This window comes from Amphiprion ocellaris, chromosome 21, assembly GCF_022539595.1.
Source record: "Amphiprion ocellaris isolate individual 3 ecotype Okinawa chromosome 21, ASM2253959v1, whole genome shotgun sequence".
Taxonomy (NCBI): domain Eukaryota; kingdom Metazoa; phylum Chordata; class Actinopteri; family Pomacentridae; genus Amphiprion; species Amphiprion ocellaris.
In genome coordinates, this window is record NC_072786.1 from 7,405,624 (window position 1) to 7,432,682 (window position 27,059).

The 27,059-nt window shown below is 39.0% G+C and overlaps 1 protein-coding gene across 1 annotated transcript; it reads left to right on the forward strand.

Moving 5' to 3' along the window:
- Positions 1-1,690: 1,690 nt before the first annotated feature.
- Positions 1,691-26,666, forward strand: nampt1 (nicotinamide phosphoribosyltransferase 1). Its single transcript, XM_023285794.3, has 11 exons — positions 1,691-1,848; positions 8,781-8,937; positions 10,674-10,777; positions 12,015-12,143; positions 16,616-16,774; positions 17,937-18,073; positions 21,383-21,608; positions 21,713-21,832; positions 21,947-22,087; positions 22,288-22,422; positions 22,784-26,666. Exons 1-11 carry the CDS (start codon positions 1,795-1,797, stop codon positions 22,895-22,897), a joined length of 1,476 nt encoding a protein of 491 aa, XP_023141562.1. The 5' UTR covers positions 1,691-1,794; the 3' UTR covers positions 22,898-26,666.
- The last annotated feature ends 393 nt before the right edge of the window (positions 26,667-27,059 follow it).

Genomic DNA, 27,059 nt, shown 5'->3' on the forward strand with positions numbered 1-27,059 from the left:
AAAAAAGAGGTTTTTGATTCCCTTAATCTCCCTCATACTCTTGTTATACTATGCTTGTTACAGGAAGATGATTTTATCTCCTCTCAGTATTAACTTGCTGTACACAGACTGAGGTTCATCAGCAGCTGTCACATTTCTGCTAGTTTAGTTTACCTCCATTTGAAGTTAACTTTTATGATTTTGATTGTTGCATGGGCTTAAACTTCAACACTGTCCAGAGGTTAGCTAGAATGAATGAAAACATCTATGTTGGTTGCAAGACTTTAAGTGCTTCCATTCATTTGCAGTAACACCTTGAAAACAGTGTGAATATGTACATGTATGTATAAATGCACGTATTATTGTTACAAGAGTATTTGATGACCAACACTGCCGCCATCTGCTGAGCTTTAAAACTGCATATAAGGGTGTACATCCTTTCATGGAGAGGTAAATGAAGCACAGAGCTTCCACTCTTACGCCAACAGACTGAACATCCTCGGCGGCAAATGTAATATTTAATGGTGCTGTAAAATCATTAACCATTAAATAAGCTCCAAAAGGCTCCAGCTGTGCTCGTAAACTGTCTGCGTTTGTTTTTATTCTCGGGTTTACAATGAAATCCTGTCTGGTAGCACACAACATTTAGCACACAGTATTTAGGCAAAAGTTTAGGCAAATTCTTTGTAGCAATGTTTGCAATAATAAATAATCTTTTAAAGTGAATGTAATGAGAATTATTGTTATTATTATGTATATATATAAACTGAGTGTAATTTCAATTTCAGATTTTTTTGAATACTTTTAAATTTCTCCATGGTCTGGCTGCTGCACCTTAACCCCTAAAATCAGAAAATCATCTGCTGTTAAACGTTCCACAGCCTTGGCTCAAAACAAACCCCATTTGCGCAAAAAGGCCTATATTTTATGTCTTATTTTTTGGGCTTTGTTATTGCCATTTTTAATGTTTTGCAGTCTTTTTTTATGGTCTTCTTTCAGTGTTCGATTGTTGCTTTTTAACAATAAGTGTAAGTAAATACATGTAAAATAGACAAATGACATGGTAGAAGGAAAAAATATTAGATTTTAAAGAATTAGTTATTCAGTTAAGCTCAGATAAGATAGAACTTTATTTATCCCAAAGGCAATCCTTGTGTCAGATATTCAGAAAAATTACAGTAACATCAGAATAAAAGTAGTCCCAATAGAAAAGCAACATAAGTACGAAGCATTGCTGGAAATAAAAATAACTATGCTAAAATAAAACTGGAATAGATAAGTAATACTGAGAATTATACTTATGTAGTTAAGTAATGTTGCATTTGAACGGGTAAGGATTTTATCATTATGTAAAATATATATGATACAAAAGTAAACATTAGTCACATTGACCCGGTAATAGCAAATTTTTAAAATCTGATTATATTATTATTAATATATTTGTATTTTGAAGAGTTGGTAATACAGTTTTGGGTAAGGTTTCATAATGATGTGTAGAAATACCAAAAATAAACGCATTGTCCTTTTGGTATCTTGGCCTCAGTGTGAAATGATTCTTCTTCGTTATTATACACGATCTTTGCTTCAGCCGCGTTAGCTGATTGGCTGACGGCACAATTTAGCCGAGTGCCTCCGAATATAGCCGAAGGACGCCGGAATTTTGGTGACGATGGTCCGCCCGCCCCTTCCCCCGCCCGGTTTTCTCCGCTCGTCCTTCCCCCCGAGCAGCTCCACAACCAGGCTGGAGTCTCCGGCAGCACGGCGCGTAACATAACAGACTGACAGCTGCGACTGACTCAAACCGAGGGGGGAAAGATGGAGCACAGAGGCGCCGACTTCAACATACTGTTAGCGACCGATTCGTACAAGGTAAGCTACCGGCGGCGGTTGGAGTCGGAGGGCGGGCTGGGAGGAGGGCAGCGGGGAGGAATGAAAATTGATAAAGTCAAGGTGGTTTCATCACCAGTCCCAAGGCCATCACTGGTGCTGTGTGTGGCCGGTCTCCGCTGGTTCACCGCAGGCCGAATGGGGCTGGAGGAGGAGGAGAGGACTGGTGGAGCGGAGACGGGGTACCAAATTCAGAAAGCGAGCATCCCTGTGTGAGCTAGCGAACTCACGGCTAGCAGCGCTGGTGTTACGGCGCCAATCGTCCGCCGGCTTTGCTAGTCACAGCTAGCCGAATTAGCTAGCTAGCTCACGGTGAGCGCAGGAGGGAGATAGAGGGGCTTGATATAAAAAAGCTAGTATTAGCCACTAGCTAGCAAGTGCTGCTGTGGATGTCCCGGTGAACGGCACATGGGGCAAAGACTGAGCCATATCAGCCAGGTGTAGCCTTAGCTAACATAGAGCTAACTGCGACCAGCAGGCATGACTTTAGAGAAATCAAAACTGAAAGTTAAAATGAGACCGAGACCATCGGCTCCTAGCTACCTGGGTCAAAAGTCTTACATTGAATTCACACCCTCGGGGCCTATGTGCGAAGTTTCGCAATTAAATACAGGCTTTGAGCACTGGAGTAAAGGAAAATGTAACGACAAGCTAACTAGCAGTGTAAACAGAGAAGAAATGCACTTGCTGTAATGATTTATCGCATGTAAGCAAGTGGTTGCTGGGACTGTTGCCAGACCAGTTGCCGTGTCGAGCAGTCATGTGACAGCATTCAGTGATGCTGATGGTGGGACAGAAAGAAAAAAAAAATACAGGAAAGAAGAGGGAGGTAGTTGTGGAGACCAGCAAAGCCGGACTTTTGAAGACAAATTACGCATAACTAAGACTGAGATCATATAACTGGACGGTAGATTTTTAATTATTAGTATAAACGAAGCAGTAATAAGCTTAATAATAATAATAATAATAATAATAATAATAATAATCAATGATGTATTTAAGAGGCACTATAATATAATCAAACTACAAATATTGTTCTTGCGTACATATAAAATGGCGCATATCAAATGACCTCATGCAACCTTTGCTTTTTTCTGTTATGATAAACTAGTTATCCTATCAGTTTATTGACTATTACTTGTTATTTAATAAGGTAATTATTGAGGCAATCAGATGTATTTTGATGTAAAGCTAGTATGTTTTACTTTCCACCGCATGTCTATTGTACATAAATATTAATAATGAGTTTTATCGTGTTGAAAGGCCAAACTGGATTGCAGAAGGTATGGATTAATTCAGTATTTATATACTAGACTGCTTAACAGAGAGCCCTACAAGTGTATTTTAATGAACCTGTGTCTAGTAATGCATTCTTTTTGATTCCCAGCCAGACACAGAGTGTGTGAGGTTTTTCAACTAAGGTCTTTTTACATATATCTATATTCGTATTTATGACAGCTGCATTATCATGTAATGGAGCTGCTCATGCAGAGCATAAATCTAGCCAAGAATACTCCAAGAACATTCCCTTAAAATCTCCTTAAATTGTAAAGATAGTCTTTTACTTATGTATTTTTAGTTCCATTGTTTCACAGAATAACTGTTTTGTATTTGTGATTTCAACTCAAGGATTTTAGTTTATATGTTCCCAAGGCTCAGTAAGAATTCTGGTTTCTGTTCCTTGGAAAAGACTAGTTTTGGTTTCAGTTTTGTATTTTTCTGATTATGAACAGCTGATACTATGAGCTGTGAGCACATCAGTGATGTTAGTTGCGATGCTGATTAGTCATAAGTGGTTGTGGAGTGAGGTGATTAATGAAAAGGAGCTGTTGTGGGTTTACAAGGAACCAAAAACCAGCTGGATGAGAAGTGAAAATTTATTACCCAAGCTGTTAGTGTTGCCTCACCGCAAGTCATAACTTCAGTTTCATTTTGGCACTCAGATACAGTCTAAGCACTAAACTTAAAAAATAAGACAAATGTAAATATAAATTACTTCATCAAATTAAATCAGATGTATTGCATCTCAATTGACTTACAAAAAATAGTCAAACTGTGAAAATTAGTCCTGATATAACCGATTTTAGTTTTAAAGCTATTTTTTTTGTTTATCTGAAGTGTGTCAACTTAATTTGAAATAATCAGAATTTTCTTATTAGTTTGGTGCAAGAGAAAACATAAAGTATAGAAACATATTTGATTATATAATTCCAAAATTATGCATGCATGACTAAAAAGAGCAGCTACAATGTCCAACTGATTTTAAAATTGTCAAGTCACTGCTCTTTTTAAGCTCCAAAACAGCAGAATTTAGTTGATAGCAGGTAACAGTTTCCCTTTAAAGACAGCAGGATTTTCTTGCATTTCTTTTTATCCCTCAGTAATTATTTTTGTTGTGTTGAGCCTCTTTTCCCAAAAGGCTTCTTAAGTGCTTCACTTGGCAAACAGAAAAGTTTGCAGCTGTTTCTTGTAGCGACACGTCCAATGTCATCCAGGGAAAATGCCCTTCTAGTCAAGTCAGTGTAGTTAAAAGCTCAAGTGATGCAGCAAGCGTTTGCTAAATGACAGTAAAGACAACTTGGATTGAATTTCGTGTTTCGTCTTTGCCAGGCAAGTTGCTTTGACTTTGCCCCACTAGGCTAAAATTAGTATTATTGTCCCTTTTAGTCACGCAAAAGGTAAACAGTTGTCTGAACTCTTACATAGTGTGCTAAATTCACAAATGCCGCCACATCTGTCTCTATTGCGTGTTTGGGTGTGCAGTGTTTTTTCATTGAAAGTGGCTCATATGTGTTTATCTTGTCTGTGCATGACTGCGTGATGACCTCTGTAAAGAGAGAAGGGGTATTGCTGGGAAAACGCTTGATGGACTCGCGGCCTGAGTGAAGGCATCACACTTTGTTCGCAGGACATAAAACAAACTGCACCTGAATGCCTTTGTCTTTTGTCTGTTTGAATTGAAAAGCGAAGCTCTGCCCCAAAGCCAAGCTTGTCTATTGTCTGGAAACACACACATGCACACATGGCCCATTGTTAATGTGAATATCTGTCAAATTTAAACATACTACAGGGCGGAGGTGTACAGTAAGTCATTGTTTACACAGATTTTTAAAAGAATACCGCGACACGAGTTGGTTGCCACATGACCGCATTTACGTGACATGACATTTTTCTGATCCTTAAATCCAGAGAGAATTACAGTGAGCAAGTAGGTAATGGTTCAGGGTTTAGTGGGAAGAAAGCATTTTCAAATAGCGGGACCGACTACAAAGAGGGTTGAACCGGTGACATTTATGTAGTGGGATGGTCCCATTCAGCACTGTACTCAACAATACTGTACTGCTCCTGCTGCTGGCTTTAGATGTGGTGATATTTGTAAAGAGAGGCAATACCTGGAAATGTTGTTTCTGGTGGCAGATTTAGGATTTCTGTGTGTCCACGAACGTCTCCTGGTCAGTCTTAAAAATGCAACAGAGGAATAACCTGCTGTTTAAAGTGGCAAACTGGCTCTACTTGAACTTTCTATACCCATATGGGACATTGTCAGTGTTTTGGTTTCCAAGTAATTTGACATATCAGGTTACACTTTCTATTAGTTTTATAATGCAGGCAAAAGGAGGAAGTTGGTTTAATATTTCAGTAGTTTTCACAGAAAACATGTCAGCACTAGATAACAAACTGTGACGTCGCCTTCAGCCATCTTCTTTTGTGTTACCATTGATCCACAACCCAAAGATAATGAGATTACTGTCATGTGTGGCAAAGAAGAATTCTGAAATCCTGCCTTTTAAGAAGCTACAACCTCCAAAGATTTGGCATTTTTTCTAAAACGTACAGCTGTCAAAATTCACTGATTGATGAACCCTTTCAATAGAGCCGAATTTGTGATTAAAATGTGCAGACATCCGTTATAATAAAATCTATGTTTTATAATCAGATACACATTTCTGTTTTATTAGCTGACAGCTGGCGACTCGTTATACGGTTATATTGGATGATAACTGGATAATCTTCTGGGGTGATAATAGAGAGGTATTGCCGGTGTGCCTTGTGATTTTAAAACGGTGTTTATGTGTATACATCGGCATGTGTGCCAGCGAATTCACACACACGTGGTTTGGCCCAGTGTCATGTTGAGTGTCTTGACTCTATTTTGAGTACTCAAAAGCCCAGAGGAAAGGACACAGTCAGGGGTCAAAGAAACTGAGCAGTTCATTGACATTTATCTCTTCTGTACAAACTGTGAGTGAGGAGTCGTTTTGTTGCTCCCTGCATGTATAAAAGTCTTGTTGTGATCTCACCCTTTTTGGAGAACATTGCAGGTAATTAAACATGTGGTTCATACGTGACCTTTATGAATTTACAGTGGGAGTTTTTTTCCCAAGGTCGTAGCCAAATGAAGATGTTGGTAAATACTTCCTTTACCCTGGAGGGAAATGTTTCAACATTTCATGCTTTCTCAAGAACTGATAAACACTTGTGTTCTTTCTAGCTTAATAATAGGGGCACATTGACATGAGTTTTTTATGGCCAATGCACATTATTAGTCATCAAGAAGAGAAATAACTGATATTCGGAGGAAAAATACAACACAAATTTAGTTGAAATATGTTAATTTCAGGTTGGATTTATGTTTAATTAAAAGAAAATGTATACTTCAATATTAATCGGCTATTATTCCTGCATTCTTTAACAAATTTATTTTACTATGAATCACTTTTGTAAAATAAAGATACCAATAATCTGAAAAACGCACAATAATGAGCTAATAATTGGTTTATTCGTAGTTTATACAATATGTACAGGTCCAGACCAGTAGTCTTTGGTGACTGATGTTGGCTAACGGCAACAAACTTTGGTTAGATGTTAAAGTAATTTGCCTGATGTAATGACTGTTCATTAGTTGTGCTATGTTTTAGCGTTTAAGACTATCCCATAACAATTTATTGTGGCTACGGTTGCTTACGGTTGCTACGAAGGGTAAAAAGACAGCCTATTAAGCCGCAGCTGAGTCCTGCATAGTCTTCATCTCTTCAGCTCCATGATGGACGAGTTCAGTGGATACTGTGGTACTGTGATGAGGGTTAAATCCTCAAATGCCCCAATGTACTCTGTGGAAATCCCTGCAATCATTTTGCATTTAATTGATGGTCGGACGACTGCCAGCTGACATCGTGTCTTCTCTTCTTTTTTTTTGAGAGTGTATCTTAAAGGTATATTCACACTCAGCATGCCTGGGCATGTCTCAAACTGTTTACTTGATTGCACAATCCTCATTTGAAATGTCCTGGCAACAGTCAGACTGCAGTAGTTCTGTAGGAACTCACACACACAAAACTCCAGACTGGTATTTTCTGAATAATGACAGCAGTAGAATAATAGAGAACGTGGTTGTGTGGGGAAACATTTGGCACGTCTCACCCTGATTGTGACATTTTAAGGCTGGATTTTCTGCTGTGACGCAGTAGACTGATGGCTCTTTTGTCGAACCGGATTGTTTGCTATAATCATAGATAAAATACCACGGTGGCTGTGCACCATAAACTTTAGGTCATGACCTCGAATGGATGTCTTCACTGAGTTCTTCATTTCTGTGAAAGAAAATGTGATTTGCTGTTTTGAAAATCGTATATTCTTACCTCTGCAATCCCAAAATTGCCAAGCAATCAAACAAAAATGAATACGTGGGATGTTTGGTTGGACTTTGTGTAGACTAAGTATTTGAAAACTAAACTTGCAGTGCTATTTTAAAGGCGTTTCAGCACTTGTGTAAGAGGTTTCGTCAGTTCCACAGTTCTGGGTTTTTACACCGTGCATTGTGAAACTTTGAGTGCATAGCAAGTCCAATTCCTCCTGTTTAGAAATGCCAAAATACCACTAGAGCTGCATGACTGAAAATATCATCTCTTCACCCCAAATCCAACCTTTTACTGATTTATGTACACTACAGGCCAAAAGTTTGGAAGCAATTTGTGCACAAAAGAGATCACAGTTCCATTGGTATACTTTGCAGCAAAATAAACATGATTATTCTATAAAGAGTCACTGAAAAGGAATACATTTTTACTATAATTATCAGATATTTGTATGAATATTCTTGTTTCTTTGCTCAGCTGTTTCTTTCTAGCCATTTATTTGATAGTTATAGAGATATGTTGAGATTTATTGGGATTTTTGTATGCAAATTCTCAAAAGCCAAAGAGCTAAAGTGAATAATGCAGACTGCGATTTGTTTTTTACCTTTGCACTGAAATTCTCTTGTAAACCTTCTCAATTCTAAGACCAGTCCCTTCTTTCCTTTTGTTAACATTTATTCAGAAATTGCCTGGTAACATCAGTGTATACCTAAAGGTAATTTGAGGAAAAAGGTGTATATCAATGAAAGCAAAATCTGATTATGCAGTAAATACATCCCAAAATCCATATAATTCATACGGTTTTTTATTATTTTGCTAAGAAAGACATTGTGAGCAGAAACTTGAAGTTGCTTCCAAGCTTTTGTCCTGTAGTGTATGTAAAAAAAAAAAAGTGTGTGCACAAGTTTTGTAACTTACTCAGTAATTATGCATTTTTTTAGCCTGCTGACCAGCTAATAAATGAGGCTCACGGTGGACATTGCAAGCTCAGTTCCTTTAATACATCGAGGTAAAGACAGATCAGTGAGGGCAGAGTCAAAATTATGACTTTGCTCATTAATCATGATGCTGAGAATAGTGGCTACGTCGATGAGAGTTGCTTATTGTGGAGCTAAACGGGTCATGGAAGGCACCAGCCAACTTTTTCCACTTTTAAGCTGAGTCTGCAGCTTAGCAATATGATGTTGTCTTATTTTAATACCATCAATGTTATGTATTTCTCTGATTCAGCTGCGCATTTATTATATCGTTCTTTTGTCTTGTGTTCTGTCTCGGCAGGTAACGCATTACAAACAGTATCCCCCCAACACGAGTAAAGTGTACTCCTACTTCGAGTGCCGCGAGAAGAGGACAGATCCCACCAAAAGCCGAAAAGTCAAATATGACAAAACCGTCTTTTACGGCCTACAGTACATCCTCCACAAATACCTAAAAGGTAAGTTTTGGTTTACAGTTGCATTATGCTATGCAGATTAGAAGTGGCCTCCAACCCAGTGAGGTTGTATCGGCTGCCAGACTGCATGACTTTGCAGCTTGGCCACCGACTTCACTATCATTTGTGTCAATAAAAGCTTGACAAAGCAAATAAGGGGTAGCATTCCAATACCTGGATGGCTTAACTTTTGCTTTTATTTAATGAAATGAGCTCTGTACGTGACAGTATAACCTGTAAATCAAAAGATTTTTTTTGCTTAGATAAGTAAACCCGAAGTACATGTAGCTAAAAAGTCAACACTCCAAACTTTTCACATCCTTTTATGATACTTTATTAGTCTCTGTGGGAGCTCTGAATCCTTTGGCTCTTCCCTGTTCAGTGCAAGGTCAGCGAGCAGGGTCAGCATGCCTTAAGCTATTCAAGGTTCATTGCATTGCTCAAGGACACTTCAGCAGGGCGGGTGCTTGCTATTAAGGCCCACAGCAACAGTTCTTGAATTCACTTAAAAAGCCACAAGGTTACAGTGTGCTTCATATTGATTAGACCGTACAGAGCCCCAAACAAAGAAACCAGTGTTGGGTAGGGAAAACGTAAACAAAAACAAACTGTAAGCAAGACAAAATGTACTGCACACGAAATCTCTCTCTCTGCCCTAATTAACTGGAGCCGGTAAAGGTTTTGATGTTCACGTTACTTGATGTCGATCCTGAGAGAGCAGGAGAGACAGAGAAGAGAGAAAAGAGTCGAAAGAATGCATCTTTCTCTCGGGTCTCTTAAGAGGATTTCATGGTGTGGTAGCAGAGGTGCGGGGGAAGAGTGCCAGGGAGAACAGGGAGAGCCGAGACAAAAGCACAGCTGCTCTTTCACCGTCTGAAGGAGAAAGGCCAGCTGTCTGTGCAAAGCATCCCTCGCAGCTCAGTGATCAGGACACTATTAGAGATATGTCCCTGATCCTTGAACTTACAGAAGCTAAAGTGTGTTTCATCATTTTCTGGACAAAGGGAAGAGTCAAAGTGATAGTGAATGCAGAACTTTTGTTAACCAAAATCTTATTAGGCATAGTAGGCATAGAGTTTTACCTTTATAGTGTTACATTTAAAAAGAAAAAAAAAAAGATTTAATCCTGATTTAGCAAGTACTTCTGGCTTTTAATGACCAAAGTTAGTTACACTTTTGAAAAATGTTAATAGACAGTATTTAAAAGTTTCGAATTTTCAGATACTCTCTTACTGTTTTTGCATTCTTCCAGAGACTCAGATGAAACAATGGCATGAAGTAGCTTAGCATAAAGTCCAGAACCAGAGGAAAACAATACAATAAGCCTTTATTAATCCCACAGTGGGGAAATTTGCAGTGTTACAGTGGCAAAGGGGATAGTAACACTGCAGATTTCCCCTCTGAGGGAGTACAGACAGGAACAAATGATTAATCTACTTATGTAACCTTACTCAAGAACTCAAATACATGAATTTTCACCTATATTTACATATACTTTTCCCAGTTGTGGATTCCATGGTCTAGAAATTAGTCAAACTTGAGACGAGTTAGTCAACAAACTTGAACAAAGGTGCTTTGTCTCTGTACACAGGAAGCCTTTAATTAAAGTTGTGGACAGTAGAGTAGCACCTTTATGCCTTCCAGTATGTTTCTCCAACATCTCACTCTGCATCCTCTTCTGCTTTCTTCTATGGCCTACTTCCCCAACTCCTCCCTTCCTTCTCCTTCCTCCCCTCCAGGAAAGGTAGTGACTCCAGAGAAGATTCAGGAGGCAAAGGAGGTATACAGAGAACACTTCCAGGATGATGTTTTTAATGAGAAGGGGTGGACTTACATTTTGGAGGTAAGCTGAAAGTGCCCAGAAATACACTCTTTATTTTGTCCTGGTAATGCCTTGCAGTTGAACAGAGTAGTATTTATGCATATTTATGACTAGATTCCATGAAGGTTAGAGTCACTGCGGGATTACTGAACAAAAAGCTGGAGGTTGTCAGGAGGTATGAGAGTATACATATACACGTGTCGGTACATGCTAATGTTTGAACAGGAAACATTCTGAAGGCGATGTTTCTTAAGAGAGAGGCTTCAGGTTTGTCTCAAACATCCACAGGGCATACAGTGTGTTATTAGAAAACAGGACAAACTTGCCATTTCATTACTGGCAGATTTACTTTGTCGGATGAGTTTACGACAACTTTTGATGGATAAAAACTCATCAGCAAAAGAGTGAAGTGCTGCCAAGAATACACAAAACAGAGGTGTAGACATTTTTAGAAACGTTGTGATGGTTTAAAGTCTATATGCTTAATTAAAAGAACATTTTCTTGATGTTTAATTAAAGCTTACATCAAAAATAACGCAATTCTGAACCAATTCTGCGCTGTCTTCCATAAGAGTAAAGGACATAACTAGTAAACTCTGAGGATACAAGTCAGATTAGGCACTTATTAGTGAATTACAGTTGATTTATACATCCAAGAAAACGCTCATACTTTTTGTCTAGTTATTGAGAGGTACAGTTTCAGCACCTTGGAGAGAGCACAGCTCTCTGCACTGACAAAGTATTTTCTCGAGTGAGTAGAAGCGTTAATAACATCTGATTTATTGTCACTCATCTCTGTCATCTCTTGTCACATTGCTTAATCAGAGCTCACTCTGGTAGCGTTGTTTCTTTTTGCAAATCACTGTATTTCATGTTAATAATCGTTAAAACAAGCGATCACAAGGCCCACCTCCAGCATACAAATGTCGCTCAGCTTTTGTTAGTGGCATGTATCTGCTTGTTATTGGTGAGAAATGCCTCAGAAATTCAGGAAATGTACTTCACACCAGGTTTAAAATGTGCATATTTTGCATAATTTCAGTCAATCTCCAGGTTGCACCAGGTGTGACGCATATTTATTTATACATCTGAAGTTCCAGAAACTGTTACTGCCAAATGTGTCCCTTTAGTCACCTTTTGCAAGTAATTTAAATAAAAATAAAAATGACAACTCTGTACAAGCAACATAGAAGATACTGTGACAATGCAAATGTGATTTCAACTGAGATATTTATACTTCTTTCTTTGTGTTTTACAGAAATACAACGGACACCTGCCCATTGAAATCAAGGCAGTTCCAGAGGGGAGCGTCATTCCTCGCGGCAATGTTTTGTTCACTGTGGAGAGCACAGACCCTGAATGCTACTGGCTCACTAACTGGGTGGAGGTAGGTTTGTTTTGTTTGTTCAGAATAGATAGAGGGACGGGTCGCTTCCCTCAGGGTCAAAACATGATATGTATTATTCAGTTGGAGTCTCTCTAGGCTTGAGGTGTTATTTTCTTGAGTGTAATCTGAAGCAAAACAGTCTATTGTGACCATTCCTCTTTTTTAATTCTGTCTCTTGTGAGTTTGCTGCCTTTTAAAGTGCAGTGTTAAATCACCAGACCACTATCAGTTGTGTATTAGCTCTATAATGTTAAAAGCCTTTATAAATCTCTTACCCAGAGGCCCTCATATAGCTGTTAAAATTTTATGTGCCCCTCATGTTGCTACTAAAACTACTCTGCGAGGCATATCAGTGGGATTTAATGATTAACTTAATTTGATTATTGATTAAAGACACAAGATATATGCAACATTTATACCCTATTTATTACCACAGTGAGTTAATAGTTATATAAAAACCATTAAGTTTTTTAGCTTTGGCAGCATGTCCGGTGACACCTCTTACTGCTTCCTAAATCTGAGTGAATTACATCCCTGTCATGCCTTATTGCCTAATTGCTGATTAGATATGTGCTGGAACTGCAGCAAAGTGATTCATACAAGTTCAAAAGTACAAAAGGCAGAGAGCCGGGTGGCCCAAAGTGATACGATAATTCAAGTCCTCATTCAACCCCTTTCTCTCTGGATGTAATATTAACAGAGTTAAAAGTGTTTGCCAGCTGTATTCGTTCAGTATTTTAATTTACTTACAGACACAATGGGGACATTAGGTTCATCTGTGAATGATTTAATTCCCAGTCTTATGTGTTTTGATGAGTTATTAATTTGTCAGTGCTGTATGGTTGGCGTTACACGAGTTGTGATATTTCTGACACCAACACCAAACTGTTGGATGAAAACTTTCTCCAAATGAACGGCTCAGCAATTCTGGAAAATGCACTAATTAATCTTCTTGCTGATGGCTAGATGAGCATATTGATTAACTGATAAAAGCACGGCCACTACTGGGTAGTTGAGGCAACTATAAAGAGATATTTTACAGTTTAGCAACAAACTTTATAGTCCAGAATGACTGTTAACTTGACTGGAAATGATACTGTTAATGTATCACATAGTAACTCATGCCTCGATAATGCTGAGTCAAGGCATAAATAGCGCCTTTGTTAAAAACATTCAGGGGAAACTTGCAACATATCTGGCGAAAAACAGACTTTTAAAATTTAGCTTTTGTTAATTGAGTTGTTCAGTTTGTAGAACGTATCAAACTGTTAATTCTGATTAATTTATACATGTAATGTTGTCATTGGTTGGACTCTTCTTAATGCTATCTTTTTCTGTTGTTTTTATCTCTATGTACAGCACTTTGACTGAAAGTGCTTTATAAATAAATGTATTATTATTATAATGTATATGAGCTTTGATGCTAACACATTAGCCTCCACTCAGCTGAGAAGCTATGAAGCCATTTTACATTGTGTTGTTTTCAAATGAGTTTATCAGACAACATATATGCCGATACTAATACATTGGGTTCTTATACTGATACCACATTTGTGTCTGTTCATAATGACACTACAGCAAGCAGCACAAAGACAGGAAGACAGTGAAAGCGCTAGACTAACTCTGTATGAAGGGAAATCCACCTCTTAGCCACTTTTAAACACATTATATATAAAATTAGTTGTATTAATTGGATACCTTTTGACAAAGGCAGGCTGCCTGTTTCCTCCAGTTTCCAATCTTAATGGTAAGCTAAGCTAAACAGCTGTAGCTTCATATTCACCACAAAGATATGAGAGCAGTATCAATATTTTCAGCAATATTTTCTCAGCAGATTGAGCAATCCATTCCTGTAATCATTCTGCTATGTTGGCAGAGATTTCAAGTGATCTCAGTGAGTGCGAGTTCCTCGATTGTCTCGTCACATTGATACTATTTAAAACATACAAACGTGTTTTGTATTTCTAAAACCACACCAGAATAGAAGTAGATCTGATTCTGGAAGTTTTTGGTACCACATTTTATTACTTTGAGCTAATCCACAGTATGACTCCGTCCCCGAGATCAGAAACATTTCATGAACTTAATGCTGCATGAACAGACCGCCTGCAATGACTCGGCAGCGCTGAATTCATTTACCGTGAGCAATATCTTCACTCTGGCTGTCTCTAGCCACTGCCTTTCACTCACGCTGTATCTGTTTCTCTTTCACCGTGTCGGTCCCATTCACAAATATCATGTTTGGCTGCTCCCACAGATTAATCATGCAGGGATTTCTTAGAATATGATTAAACAGAAACAATATGCTTTTTATTTTCGCCTATGGATGCAAAAAGAAAGGATTCTTTAGGAGCATTAGCAGGCTGATTACAGTTGGACCAATAACGATGCATATTTTCTGTTATTGTGCGCTATATAATGGCAAATTCAAGAATGTAATAGTGCTTTCACATAGGTCACCCACAGCTGAGAGCACTGTGACAGAACACATACACACACTGTTCTGATAAATTTGGTTACACTACACACACACGCCTGTACACACCCCTCGTGTGTTGCCGTGCCTGATAAAAATACACACAAACACACATGCACACACACAGGGTCATTCTTGATGGCTGATGTAAAATTAGCATCCAGCCTGGTGTCCTTGGGCTGCGTCATTTACTCAACCTCCATTTCTCTCCGTCCCCTTTGCTCCTATTGTCCCTTCTTCCTGTTAATCATCCTCTTCTATTTGTCACATCATTTTATCATTCCTCTCCCTATCACTTTCTTTTTTCACTTTCTGTTCCTATCACCTTCCTCATCCCCTTCTCACTTGTTGCTTATCTCCCTCCATTTTGTTCTGGGACATTGACAGAGAAGTTATGTTGGCACGTGTGTGTGTGTGTGTGTGTGTGTGTGTGTGTGTGTGAGAGAGTGTGTGTTTTTTTTTGTGTGCTTGTGCATGCACATTCCTGCTTGGTGTTGTCTTTGCTGAACTGCTGCCTGGTTTTACTGGCATTATTGCTTACAAACTGTCTCACAGTAGCTGAAATCGTATAAAGAAATGCTGCAATCATCTTAATTCAGCTCCTATATTGAGATATTGAGCTAAACAGAAATGCACAATTGCAGATCAGATGAAGTAAGTAAACTTTTAGAGGTTTTGAGTGTTAATCTGCATTTATAGACTCATAGTGTTAAATGTCACATAAATGTATCATGAAAAGGTCAACATGTAGATAAGATAGAGGGGATATTTCTCTTTTTGTGTGAGGACTAATTTGAGTTATAGACCTTGGAACATTTTGGCAATTTTATACCTTCTGTTACCCTCTTCAAAGGGCTGTTTTAGGGGTTGACGTTGGAGATGACTGGAGGTTATAGGTTAGAATTAGGTTAAGGTTAAGGTAAAGCTCCAAAGAATGCACAAAGACAGCCACACAAACACATGCGTGTGGACTTTAGCCTTGCTCTGGCAGTCACATGAGTCCATATTATGGTTTATATTTTGATTAGTCTCAGGAGGCATGTGACCAGCTCAGGGTTGTGGGGTGGAAACGCACTGTATAGTGTTAAAAGGCAAAGTCAACGAGGAGTCGGAGCTGGAAGTTTGCACAGATTAGATTTTTCTCCCTCATTATCTTTTAAATCACTGTAGGGGAGGGGGCAGGGCCCTGCATCCTGGTGTTTTGAATTTTAGTCATGCATGATCTCTTTGTCTGCCATTAATGAGGTTTGACACACATTGCACGGCACTTAGTGGTCATTCCTAATGTATTATGCAAACACAGCTTCATATGTGTTGTTAAAAATAGAGAACACAGTGTGTAATTGCATAATATTAGCTTCATATTATTTGATCACTCAGTATTAACCATATTAGATTAGATTTCTCTTTCTCGGAAGTTCAGTGATTGGTGACATTGTGATTTATTGAGTTTTTTCTGATTTTAATATCCCCCTAATGATGTGTGCTTTGATAAACTGAGTTTTGAAAATGCAATATAAACATGACTACACAGTGCTTCGAAGGAGACCAACACACACGTTGTCTATGCTTCATGGAAATTGTGTATTCATTAAATTTCCCAGGTTTTTATGAGCACAGATAAGCCACTTGTTTTTATTTGAAATCTATGACTCTGGTCCAGACGCATTGAGGAATGTAGTTTTCTCAGAATTAATCTTTTGTGAATGAGCAAGCTGCTTTGATTCCACTGAGCCTGTTAGTTTGGGCTTTTAGTACCAGTTGAATATTCACAAAGCGGAGCGTTGGACCAGACGCTCACAGGTCTGTACAGCGCGCCAACAAATAGTTTTTGTCATTTTAGTAATGTGAGTAACGCTGACACAGAAATGTTTGCTTACTTTGGAAATGATACAGTTTTCTTGTTTGACGAGCTTATCACCAGTGCTGGCAGCAAATTAGAAGAAGTGACCCTGAATGAACTGAACTAAATAGTTTTTGTGTTTTTTCCCGTCAGACCATCCTGGTTCAGATCTGGTATCCCATCACTGTGGCGACCAACTCCAGAGAGCAGAAGAAGATCCTGGCCAAGTACCTCCTCGAGACCTCTGGAAACTTGGAGGGATTAGAGTATAAGCTACATGACTTCGGCTACAGAGGCGTGTCCTCACAAGAGGTATGAAGCAAATTAAAGAATCAGCCTCATTAGCCAAGTATGTGCACACAGATAAGTACTCTGTCTTTAGGTGCTCTTCTTTGTCTTGTCGTTGAGAAGCTTATACACAGTCCCAAAAAACTTCCCTGTAAATTAGACACACAAAAACATCTCATTTTTATAAATCATAAAAAGAGAAAAATAAGAAGCTTGAATTTCTTTGATTATTTATTTGACCCAAATTTTAAAAATCCCAGCCACATTTTTCCAAGCTTCTACTGGTGTTGGGAAAAAATTGTGACTACATACTATAGATACATTTGCATTTTTAACTTGTCTCCTCTCTGCTGCACAGCCTGCAGTTCAGCTGAAAAGTCCCTTCATTTCTGTCACATGATTGTCAGTCTCAACTGAGTCAATAATGGTCGTGCTGTTGCATCGGGGGGCACAATTTTTAAATTTTTTTTAACAGAGTCTAGTTAGAGGAAACTGGTTAGTTTTGGCAATTTATTTTAGATGAGGCATGTAGAATGAAGTGAGTAAAAATGAAATGTCATAAATTTAAGACTGTGTGTGTGTGTAATTTTTTTCTATATTTGAGTTTATGTATATATAAAATGGGCATAAAATAAAGATAAAACAAAAATTGTTTTCTTTTGCTCATATTTTCTTAAAAAAAAAAATATATATATATATATGTGTGTGTGTGTGTGTTTATATAGTGTATTTTTTGTTTTAAAAATAAAAAACTTCAAATAAATGTCATATATATATATATTTAATTTTTTAAAAATATATAAGAATAAATTTAGATAAAAGAAATTAAATTATCTTTTATTTTATTTCTTTCACTCATTTTTTAAATATATTTGCGTTTATATATATATATATATATATATATATATATATGATTTTCTATTTTTTTCTGTGTTTTGGTCTTACCAGGTTAATACTGAAAAGATCTTGCAGGCTTTTGAGACAAAGTTGGCGAACCTGAACACAAAATTTTAAACTGATTTTTTTTTTAAAACACCATTACGCTAGTATGTCAGGTTTTTGTTTCATTATTTTATGTTACAGTGGCATTGTGAAATTAAAAATTTTGCAAAGAAGAAAATGTGGCTTTAATGCTGTTTAAAACAAATCATGGCCTATAACCTCTCCACCTGTTTTCCTCGTTCAGACTGCAGGCATCGGAGCCTCCGCCCATCTCGTCAACTTCAAGGGCACAGACACAGTCGCTGGCATCGGAGTCATTAAGAAATACTACGGCACCAAGGACCCAGTGCCGGGCTTCTCAGTCCCTGCTGCTGAGCACAGGTAGACACACATGCACTCTCCTTTTCAAGCTTTTATTTATTTAATATGTGGCCTACTTTTCTGGCGTTACCTGACAGTTTTCGGAGTGATGTGGGGCAGCGGTTCACCACCTGCTTTATTTATTAGAAAGTTGTACAAGACCTCCAAGTAATGATGGATGTCTGCCAACGTGCCCCACACTCCTTTCAAGGGACTTCTAAGGTCTGCAGAAACTTTACGCATTACATGTCGCCCAGAGAGGCTAAATCCCTGTGCACAGTGTTAATTATCAGCATAAGCCACGTATTCACATATTCCCAGAGAGGACAGGGTTACAGATTCTCCATTTCAGATCCACGTTTGGATGCCAACTTTTTCATCCGCAAGCCAAATAGATTTTCAGAGTAGAAAACATGCTCCAAATAACAGCTAATTATCTGCCAAAGCTGTTAATGTAGGGATTTTATCAGCCAGAGTGAGAATTTCCTCAGCATTTTGGCTGGTGTTGGTGTTAATTTGCTACCCCTGATTAGAGCTTGTCCGGCCTGGAACTCATCATCCGGTGCATCTATTTCATTTCCTTGAATGAGACCGTGATTGGCTTGAGGTGAGGGGTTTTTATCCTGGCTCTTGCTCACATGTCGCTCACATGTCCCCGCTGGTGTTTTATGGCGCTGATCCATTTATTCTGAACACACTCATAATTCTCTCCTTCTGTTTCGCTCTCCTGCACACATGCCGCTTCCTCGCCACCAGGGCAGTTACTGCTGCTCCAGCGCACCCTTCTTTCCTGCACCGGTGCATTGTGGGATGGTGGCAGGAGTTGTCATAGCAACTGTTATGTAATGCCCCCCCTCCCTCCTAAATTGGTTTCGTTTCTACCTCAGGGGGAGGAGTCGCAGTGAAATTCCACTTTGATTCCAACGTTTAGGGAAGAGAGAGAGGGAGAAAGGGGGAGGGCTGACTTTAAAGAAAAGGCGCATCACCTTCACAACTCTTGTGTGCAAAACTTTGAGTCTCCTTCAGTGGAATGGAAATGCCCTATGAAGCGCAATAAAACACTTTTACTACTATCTGGACAGACAAGGTAGTAGTAAATAGAGACTGCAAAGAGACTGTTGTTGCATCAAAAGTAGAAATTTACAACAAATCTGTCTCTCTGAGTTAATGTTATTCTTAATAAACTGTCAGATTACTCAGTTTTACTCCACAGTATTCTGGTGGGTAGCAGGTGCAATTGAACCAAAGAAAAAATCTAGATGGCTTAACTTTATTGGAGATGTGACAGGAATCTCAGATCCAGCATAACTGCAGCACATGAATCCAAAACTATGTTCAGAGCCAGTTTTAATTTAGGGAAAATGTCAGGAAATTGGAATAATGCAGGTGCATTTACACTTACATTTGTAAGGAAGATATTTTAAAACAGACAGGGTGCTAATCTGACAGGTGATTAGTGTGGAAAAAAATACAGAATGATCATCGTAAACGGCAGTAAATTGAGCAAACCTGGTGTAAAATATGTTGATCTGACCTGACAGTTCACCTTAAAGTACCGACTCCCATATAATGCCCACATCCATAAGATCTGACCTGCATATTTTCGTTAGCCTCATATTATCACACAACACAAACAGCACCCTGCTTGGCTGCTCATCTAACAATTACTACCAGATGCTTAAAATGTGAAGCACTTGAATATGTGGGGTTTGTTTAAATGATCAGTCCAACTTTAAAACTACTGTTTGCAGAGATTAACATGTTTGTTGAATGAACATCATTCAGAGTAATGCTATTCTAAAATGGTAGATGTATTGCTTTAAGCATCTGGAAGGAAACTTTCCACAGATTCATGGATTTTGTCTCATTTCTCTGCCTCATTATGTAAACCCAGACTGACTCCCGGATGCTGGGATCAGAGTTCTCTAGGGGCCATGACCATCTGTTGCAGGGCTCCTTGTTCTTTATGTTACTGGAGGTCTTTCTCTGTGAATATGAATGAATTAGAGAATGATCAGACACTTTCCTTATGCTACTAGGTGATTAATAACAGTCTAGAGTTCCCACAACGTCAGCATTATACTGCACATATTAAATGAATGTAGTTAAACAATACATCTTTGCTCCAGTTGCGACTGATCATTTCATCTCTACAAAAGAGGCCTCTTTGCACCATCATTTAACTTTCTTGCTCTATTTTTTTTTTTTTTTTTTAAACCTAAAATGAATCTGATATCTAAACTGGCAGAAACAACCTGTTTAAACCTTTAGGATCAGTTCTGAGCTCATCCCAGTCTAAAACCTGGAGTGCACTGCCCTCTCCTGGACAATCTGTGGTATTATTACTTGGTCATTCTCTTGTGATGCTTGTCTTCGGCCTTATTTTGTGATCACATTTCACCTAACTCTTAAAAAATTTTTTGCCACCATTATTTTGCTCTTTCCACAACTTGCTGCCTTCCCAAAGTTTAAAATGTTCAAAGTTGTGCTGGGACTTTAACGCGTTAATTTCAATTAATTGCAGAAAAAAACACGTTTAAAAAAAATAAGGCATCATCAACGCACAATAAAATTTGGTGAACGATGAAGGAAGACGAGACCACATTGAGGTTGTTGGGCGTAAAGTTTTCTTTTAAAAAACTTCCCGATGGCAGCTTCAATGAAAGCGTGGTTGTGTGCAAATTGTGCAACAAATGTTTTCTTATCAGCACTTCAAGCCGACGGTATATCCTGAATACAAAACATGTTGCTGTTAGCTTCGACAGGCCTGCTACCGGCTAACGGTGCAGCCATCCCATAATAGATCGCTTTTCAAGACGTTGAAAGTGCTTGAATTCACAAAAAGTTTTAAGATGTTGAATATAATCGCTATAATTGCACTTTGAGTTTGCAGTAATCTGTGAATGTAGTAGACAGATGACAAATGCAGATAAATAGAAATGAAACAAACATTTTTGTTGTTTAAGTTCACGTATATGTCTTTTCATCAATTCAGTCATCAATCAACATTTATTTGAACTGAAAATCTTCACTTATTGTGTCAAACATTGCTATTTGTCGTGATTAATTAATTACAACGCCTGTAATTAATTAGATTAATTTTTAAAATCGTGTCCCACCACTAGTTCCAAGTTTAGGTTTGTTTTTAATTTACACTTCTCTGCTGCATTTTCTATCTCCTATTTCTTCACTGCATGTCTAGATTCTGGCTGTTCTGTTATTTTATATCCTCTGAGGAAACAGTAGAAACTTGTATTTTCAGATTTGGTTTTTTTTTTTATCATTGTACAATTTCGAAAATCTAAACCTGCCCTGCTATTGTCTCTGCAGTACCATCACAGCGTGGGGCAAGGACCATGAAAAAGATGCCTTTGAGCACATCATCAAGCAGTTCCCCAGCGTCCCCGTATCCATAGTCAGCGATAGCTACGACATCTACAATGCCTGCGAGAAGATTTGGGGAGAAGACCTACGAGGGCTGATAGAGACACGCAGCGCAGACGCCCCGCTGGTTGTTCGACCGGACTCAGGAAACCCGCTCGATACCGTTCTGAAGGTACAGCAGCATGAGCGGTTTGTCTTTCGTCTAGAATCTCAAAACAAGCCAGTAAACTAACCCTCACCTCTGTACACCTTCCTCTCTTCTTTTGCCGCTGCCAGGTTTTGGAGATTCTGGGTAAGAAGTTTCCTACAGAGGAGAACTCTAAAGGTTTCAAGGTTCTCCCTCCTTACATCAGAGTCATACAAGGAGATGGCGTTGATATCAACACACTGCAAGAGGTATAAACACACCAACAACCGGTTGTATCTCTCGCCAGATGGTCGTAGTTTTGAGGCAGCTTTGAGTGACAGACTGACGTGCGTAAACAACTAATTATGTAAATTTTTCCACAGATAGTGGAGGGTATGAAGCAACACAAGTGGTCCATTGAGAACATTGCGTTTGGATCGGGAGGCGCTCTGCTGCAAAAACTGACCAGGGATCTGCTCAACTGCTCCTTCAAATGCAGCTATGTGGTCACTAACGGACTGGGGGTGAGGACTGACATGCTAGCGTTAAAAAACTGTTCTTAAAAACGCAGATATTATGTTTAGCAGTACCTTCTGTCTTAAAGTGAGATGTGATTGTAGATGAAATAGTACAGATTGGTTTGTTTTCACTTTATGTAATTGTGCGATGATTTGAAGTTGTCTTTCCGTTGAAATGTAATATTGTTTTCTGTGCTGTGGTTCAGGTCAATGTGTTCAAGGATCCAGTGGCAGACCCCAACAAGAGGTCAAAGAAAGGTCGCCTGTCTCTACATCGGACACAGAGTGGAGACTTTGTCACCCTGGAGGAGGGCAAGGGTGACCTGGAGGAGTACGGCGTGGTGAGTTCAGTGCTCACAACAACAACAACAACAACAACAACAACAATAATAATAATACATTTTATTTGTAAGCGCCTTTCTTGACACTCAAGCTCACTTTACAGGAAAAACAAATACAACACAACAGATAAAAACCATACAAAATGATATAAAAAAAAAACATACACAAAGAAAGAGGCAGTTAAAGAGAATAAATAATTTTGAACAGATGAATTTTGAGTCTGGACAACACACAAGCACTTTTGTACACTTAAATACATTCTAGTCCAGTGCCAGTAAATTAATTTCAACACTAACCTTCTCACATTTTTTGTTTCTTTTCTCCTCCTTCCCCCCTACTCGTTTTTCTATTTCTTTCCAGGACCTGTTGCACACAGTCTTCCAGAACGGGAAGATTGTGAAGACGTACACATTTGACGAAGTCAGAGACAATGCTAAGCTCAAAGAGAGTGAGCTTGAAGAGCTGCTGCACTGAGTGCAGTCCTGCTAAACCCCCACATACTATCCAACTCCCCCCCCAAAACAAACCCTCCTCTCCTTTCAGTCCTTCACCTTTTGGCCTCCACTATCACACTAGAAAATGGAGGTAGTGTGCACTGCTAATAGATCCCACTTCCAAAGCCTGAGAACCTTTGAAAAGTTCCTTAAAATCCTGAGACTCCCTGAAAAAATTATAGAATTCACCCTCATTTCCAAAATGCTGTTTGTTGGTTCTCCATCAGAGTGGGGAATGAGGGATTTGGAAACACACACCTCAGATTAACGGCAGACATGTCATCAGCGTTAGGGGAGGAGGGCATGAAAGAGAAGGTATGGAAAGCAACAGAAATGACAGATGGGTAGAGGGAGTCAAGTCACGATTATGATGTTAAAACCTGCAGTCACATCTTTGTGCTGCTGCCCCAAATTCAACTTCAACATGTTGCACTGATAGAGTGGATCACAGTTTAATGATTGTGATTGGCTGGCTGCAGACGGGCGGTGTGTCGGCAGACTTTTTCACGCCGGCACACGAGCAAAAGAGACGATTGTAGGTTGTTTTTTTTGTTTTTCTGTTTTTTTTTTTTGAATGAGCTTCTGGCGGCTGCATGCAGAGTGAACCCACGATGAGTCCAAGTGATCATGACAGAAAGAAAATACGAAGCCACACCCACACCAATGACTGTTCCCCTGTAATCTGTACAGATCTGTTTAGAAACCAATACATGTCTGAATCTACTTAGCTTCGTCTTTTATGTGAAGGAAGAAAATGATGATCGCGGTCTATAGCGATGCACTGATAACACTGGCAAACAGCAGTTTATATTTTGCTTACAAGATCATAAATACGTAGACTGTAACTAAGAGTAATGAAGGGATTAATTTTCCTCAGATTTCTTGCTTAAATCAATAGTTATGGGCCAAATTATAAAAGGCCAGTATCTAACAAGTACTACCTGAATATTATGTACTCTTTTCCGCCAGCAAAAATGTTATTGGTGCATCTCTGAAGGTGTGTGAAGATCATCTCCTCGCCATTCTGTTGCCCACGTTGTGTTCACATCATGAAGGTCCAATCCAGTTTAGTCGCACCAAGTAAAAGTTTGTCCATTCTTCATGTCGGCTTTTAAATATTTGTTGAATTTTGGATAGGTTTGATTAAATACGTGCACATTGTTCCAGCTTTTGTGATAAATCTCATTTTAATCTTTTTTTTCAATGTTAACCGAGTCCTGAAGATTAGATTTTTTGATCGCAGTCTGGGTTTTTGGGGGTTTTTTTTGGCAGGATTGGACCTTTATGATGATGAATGCTCAGTCTATGCTGTGTAAGACCAAGAGAAGATGTAAAAAAAAAAAAAAAAAAAAAAATCGCAGAAATCATCTTCACTGGAATGAAGATGATATATGTGTTTAGGAAAGATTACATACTGTGTGTGGCTCCTGGGTTGAAATGTACGTTCAGTGTCGGTTCCGATGTGAGTGTGTGTTCGTGTGCATGTGTGCTGACATTTCCTTCCTTTTAAAGGACAGTGTAGTATTCCTTTATGCAAATGTGCTTGTTGATCGGGGGGCGGGGGGGAATAGAGAACACTCTTACTTTGCTGGCCTTTTATTCTGAGAGGAGACGCAGCGTTGTGGCAGACGGGTGGTGATGGAGGAGTGTGTCCTCTTTGGGGCGAATTTTCTGACACTAACCAACCGTGCATCAGCGTAGTTGCCGGTCAGCCCTTAGTATCACTGCCTTAACTCGTGAAGAGCAGAGAAACTTTGAACAGAGGTGTTTCTGCCGGAGTGCGGCTGGTTTGAATTTATCGTCTACCTATAAACGGGGTCCCGCTCGCTAATGCCTTTCTCTGAGTTAATTATCTTTCCATTCAGAGCGTCTTAGCGGAGCGTCGCTGCTGTTTTCCAGGTTGCGATGGGTCTCGGTGCTGAGTTGGCCTTTTCAGAGTGAAGGGACTTTTCTGTGGCGGAGCTGGGGGGAGCTGGTGGCATCACAGGAGAGAAGATTTCCAGGCTGTAGAGGGCCATTTTAAACATCCATAGCTAACACAATCCATCTGACTTTGGTTACTATCACACTTTTCATGCAGTGCTTGGATTTATTCCTGTAATATTTATGACATTCATATTAGCCTCGGCTATACTTTTCTGTTTAGTAGAGCTGCTAAAATTGACTATTAAATTCATTTTCAACTATTTTGCTAATCCTTTTGAGTTTGATTCCAGCTTTCTGAATTTGAATATTTTATTTTTTTTCAATCTGTATGGCTTAAAAATTGAATATATTTGGACAAAACATCAAGTTTGAGGATGCCATCTTGGGCTGTGGGAAAGACTGATCAAAATTTTCCTCCGTTTTCTGACATTTTCTAGGAGTGCAGTCCTGCTAAACCCCCACGTACTACCCAAAACCCCCACCCTCCCGAAACAAACCCTCCTCTCCTTTCAGTCCTTCACCTTTTGGCCTCCAGTATCACCCTAGAAAATGGAGGTAGTGTGCACTGCTAATAGATCCCACTTGCAAAGCCCAAGAACCTCTGGAACGTTCCTTAAAATCCTGAGACTCCCTGAAAAATTGATAGAATTCACCCTCATTTTCCCCCGTTTTCTGACATTTTATTGGTTGAACAGCTCATTCATTAGTAGAAAAAATGATCAACAGATTAATCTGTATCAAAAATAATTGCACCCAACTTTGCGCTTAGTTTTCATGAGCAGATGTTTTTGGCTGAAGTACGCCGTCACAGCTGATATCTGAGCTGCACTGCCTTGTTAAAACTTCTAAAACTCCTGCTGATCATTTATTCCCAGACTCCTGTCACACATCGAGCTGCTTCACAGCTTCCGTTACTACCACAGTCTGCTAAGTGTTTCCTCCTGAACAGCTTCGCTTTTCGCTTTCAGAGCCTCGGCGACTTGATTTTCAGGAAGGACCTTGAAGAGAACCCGTGATGCCACTCGCCTCCCGTTTCTCTCCTCCAGCTCAGACCATCCTGTTAACACCCGGTAAAGACCACAGCTGGTCACGTGCTGAAACAACACCATTTCTTTCATTTTCCTTCTGTTCTTTTGCAAACTGTCGCTGCTGTCATCCGTCATTTTGTTCTCCAACTGTAATGAGTAATGACACGGTAGTTCCTTTTCTTTTCCAATCATGGGGTGCATTTAGTAAAATTTTAATTTTACTATTTTGATACTGTCTCGGTTCTTACCTCAGAGAAATATTATTTTGTATGACAAAGGAGAAACAAACAAAAAAAAAGCCAGAGATATTGCAGTAAATATCCTTATTTACAAACGATGCGGCCATACTGCCTTCTCACTTGTACATAAAACAAGTAGTTTGACTGAAAGCAGAGAGGGCAGGTTAGGGAGACGACCACACTAGATATTATTATTATTACTGTCAGAAAGACCATTTTTGTACCAACAGAAGAATATCCAAAACTGCTTGTCTGACCTGGCAGTGTGACTGTTTCTTGTGACTGCCAAGCTTTTAGCTTCTGTGTGTGTGTGTGTATGTGTGTGCGCGCGCGCGCGTGCGTGTGTGTGTGTAGTCCTGAGTGAATGCATCGTGCATAATGGATGAAAAAGTGTTTGTGAATACTTTTTTTTCTTTATGTTGTTGTTGTTTTACTTGTATGTATATGTTGGTTGTTCCAAATTCTCTCCCAACACAACTGATATTTTAACTAACATAACTTGCTATATTGTCAACAAAACATTGATTAAAGATGCCACCCTGTCAGTTTGAAATCATTCATGTGTTTATTGTGTGTTTACTTTTGGATTTAGTGTGAGAATGTCCTGCCAAGAGGAGTTAAATATCAGAAAATATCCTACAACAGGATCTGTTCAGTTAAGTGATAAAGTCCTGCATTAGTTTGGAGAGTAACAACCATTGTTCTGAAACGGGTATTGAAAAACAAAAAACGAGTGGTTATTTGATTTGCGTTTTTCCTTTACATGATCAAAAAGGGATATACGATTTTTTAAAAAATGCTTTGATTTTCGTTTTATATTTAGAATAACAAGAAAGTAAAATCAGTAAGAGACAGAAACGAAAAAAGGTCAGTTTTTTTCCATTTTCTGAGACCGGAAGTGGTCATCAGCAAGTGTGGAGCCAAACGACAACGATTCTCAGAGGGTGGA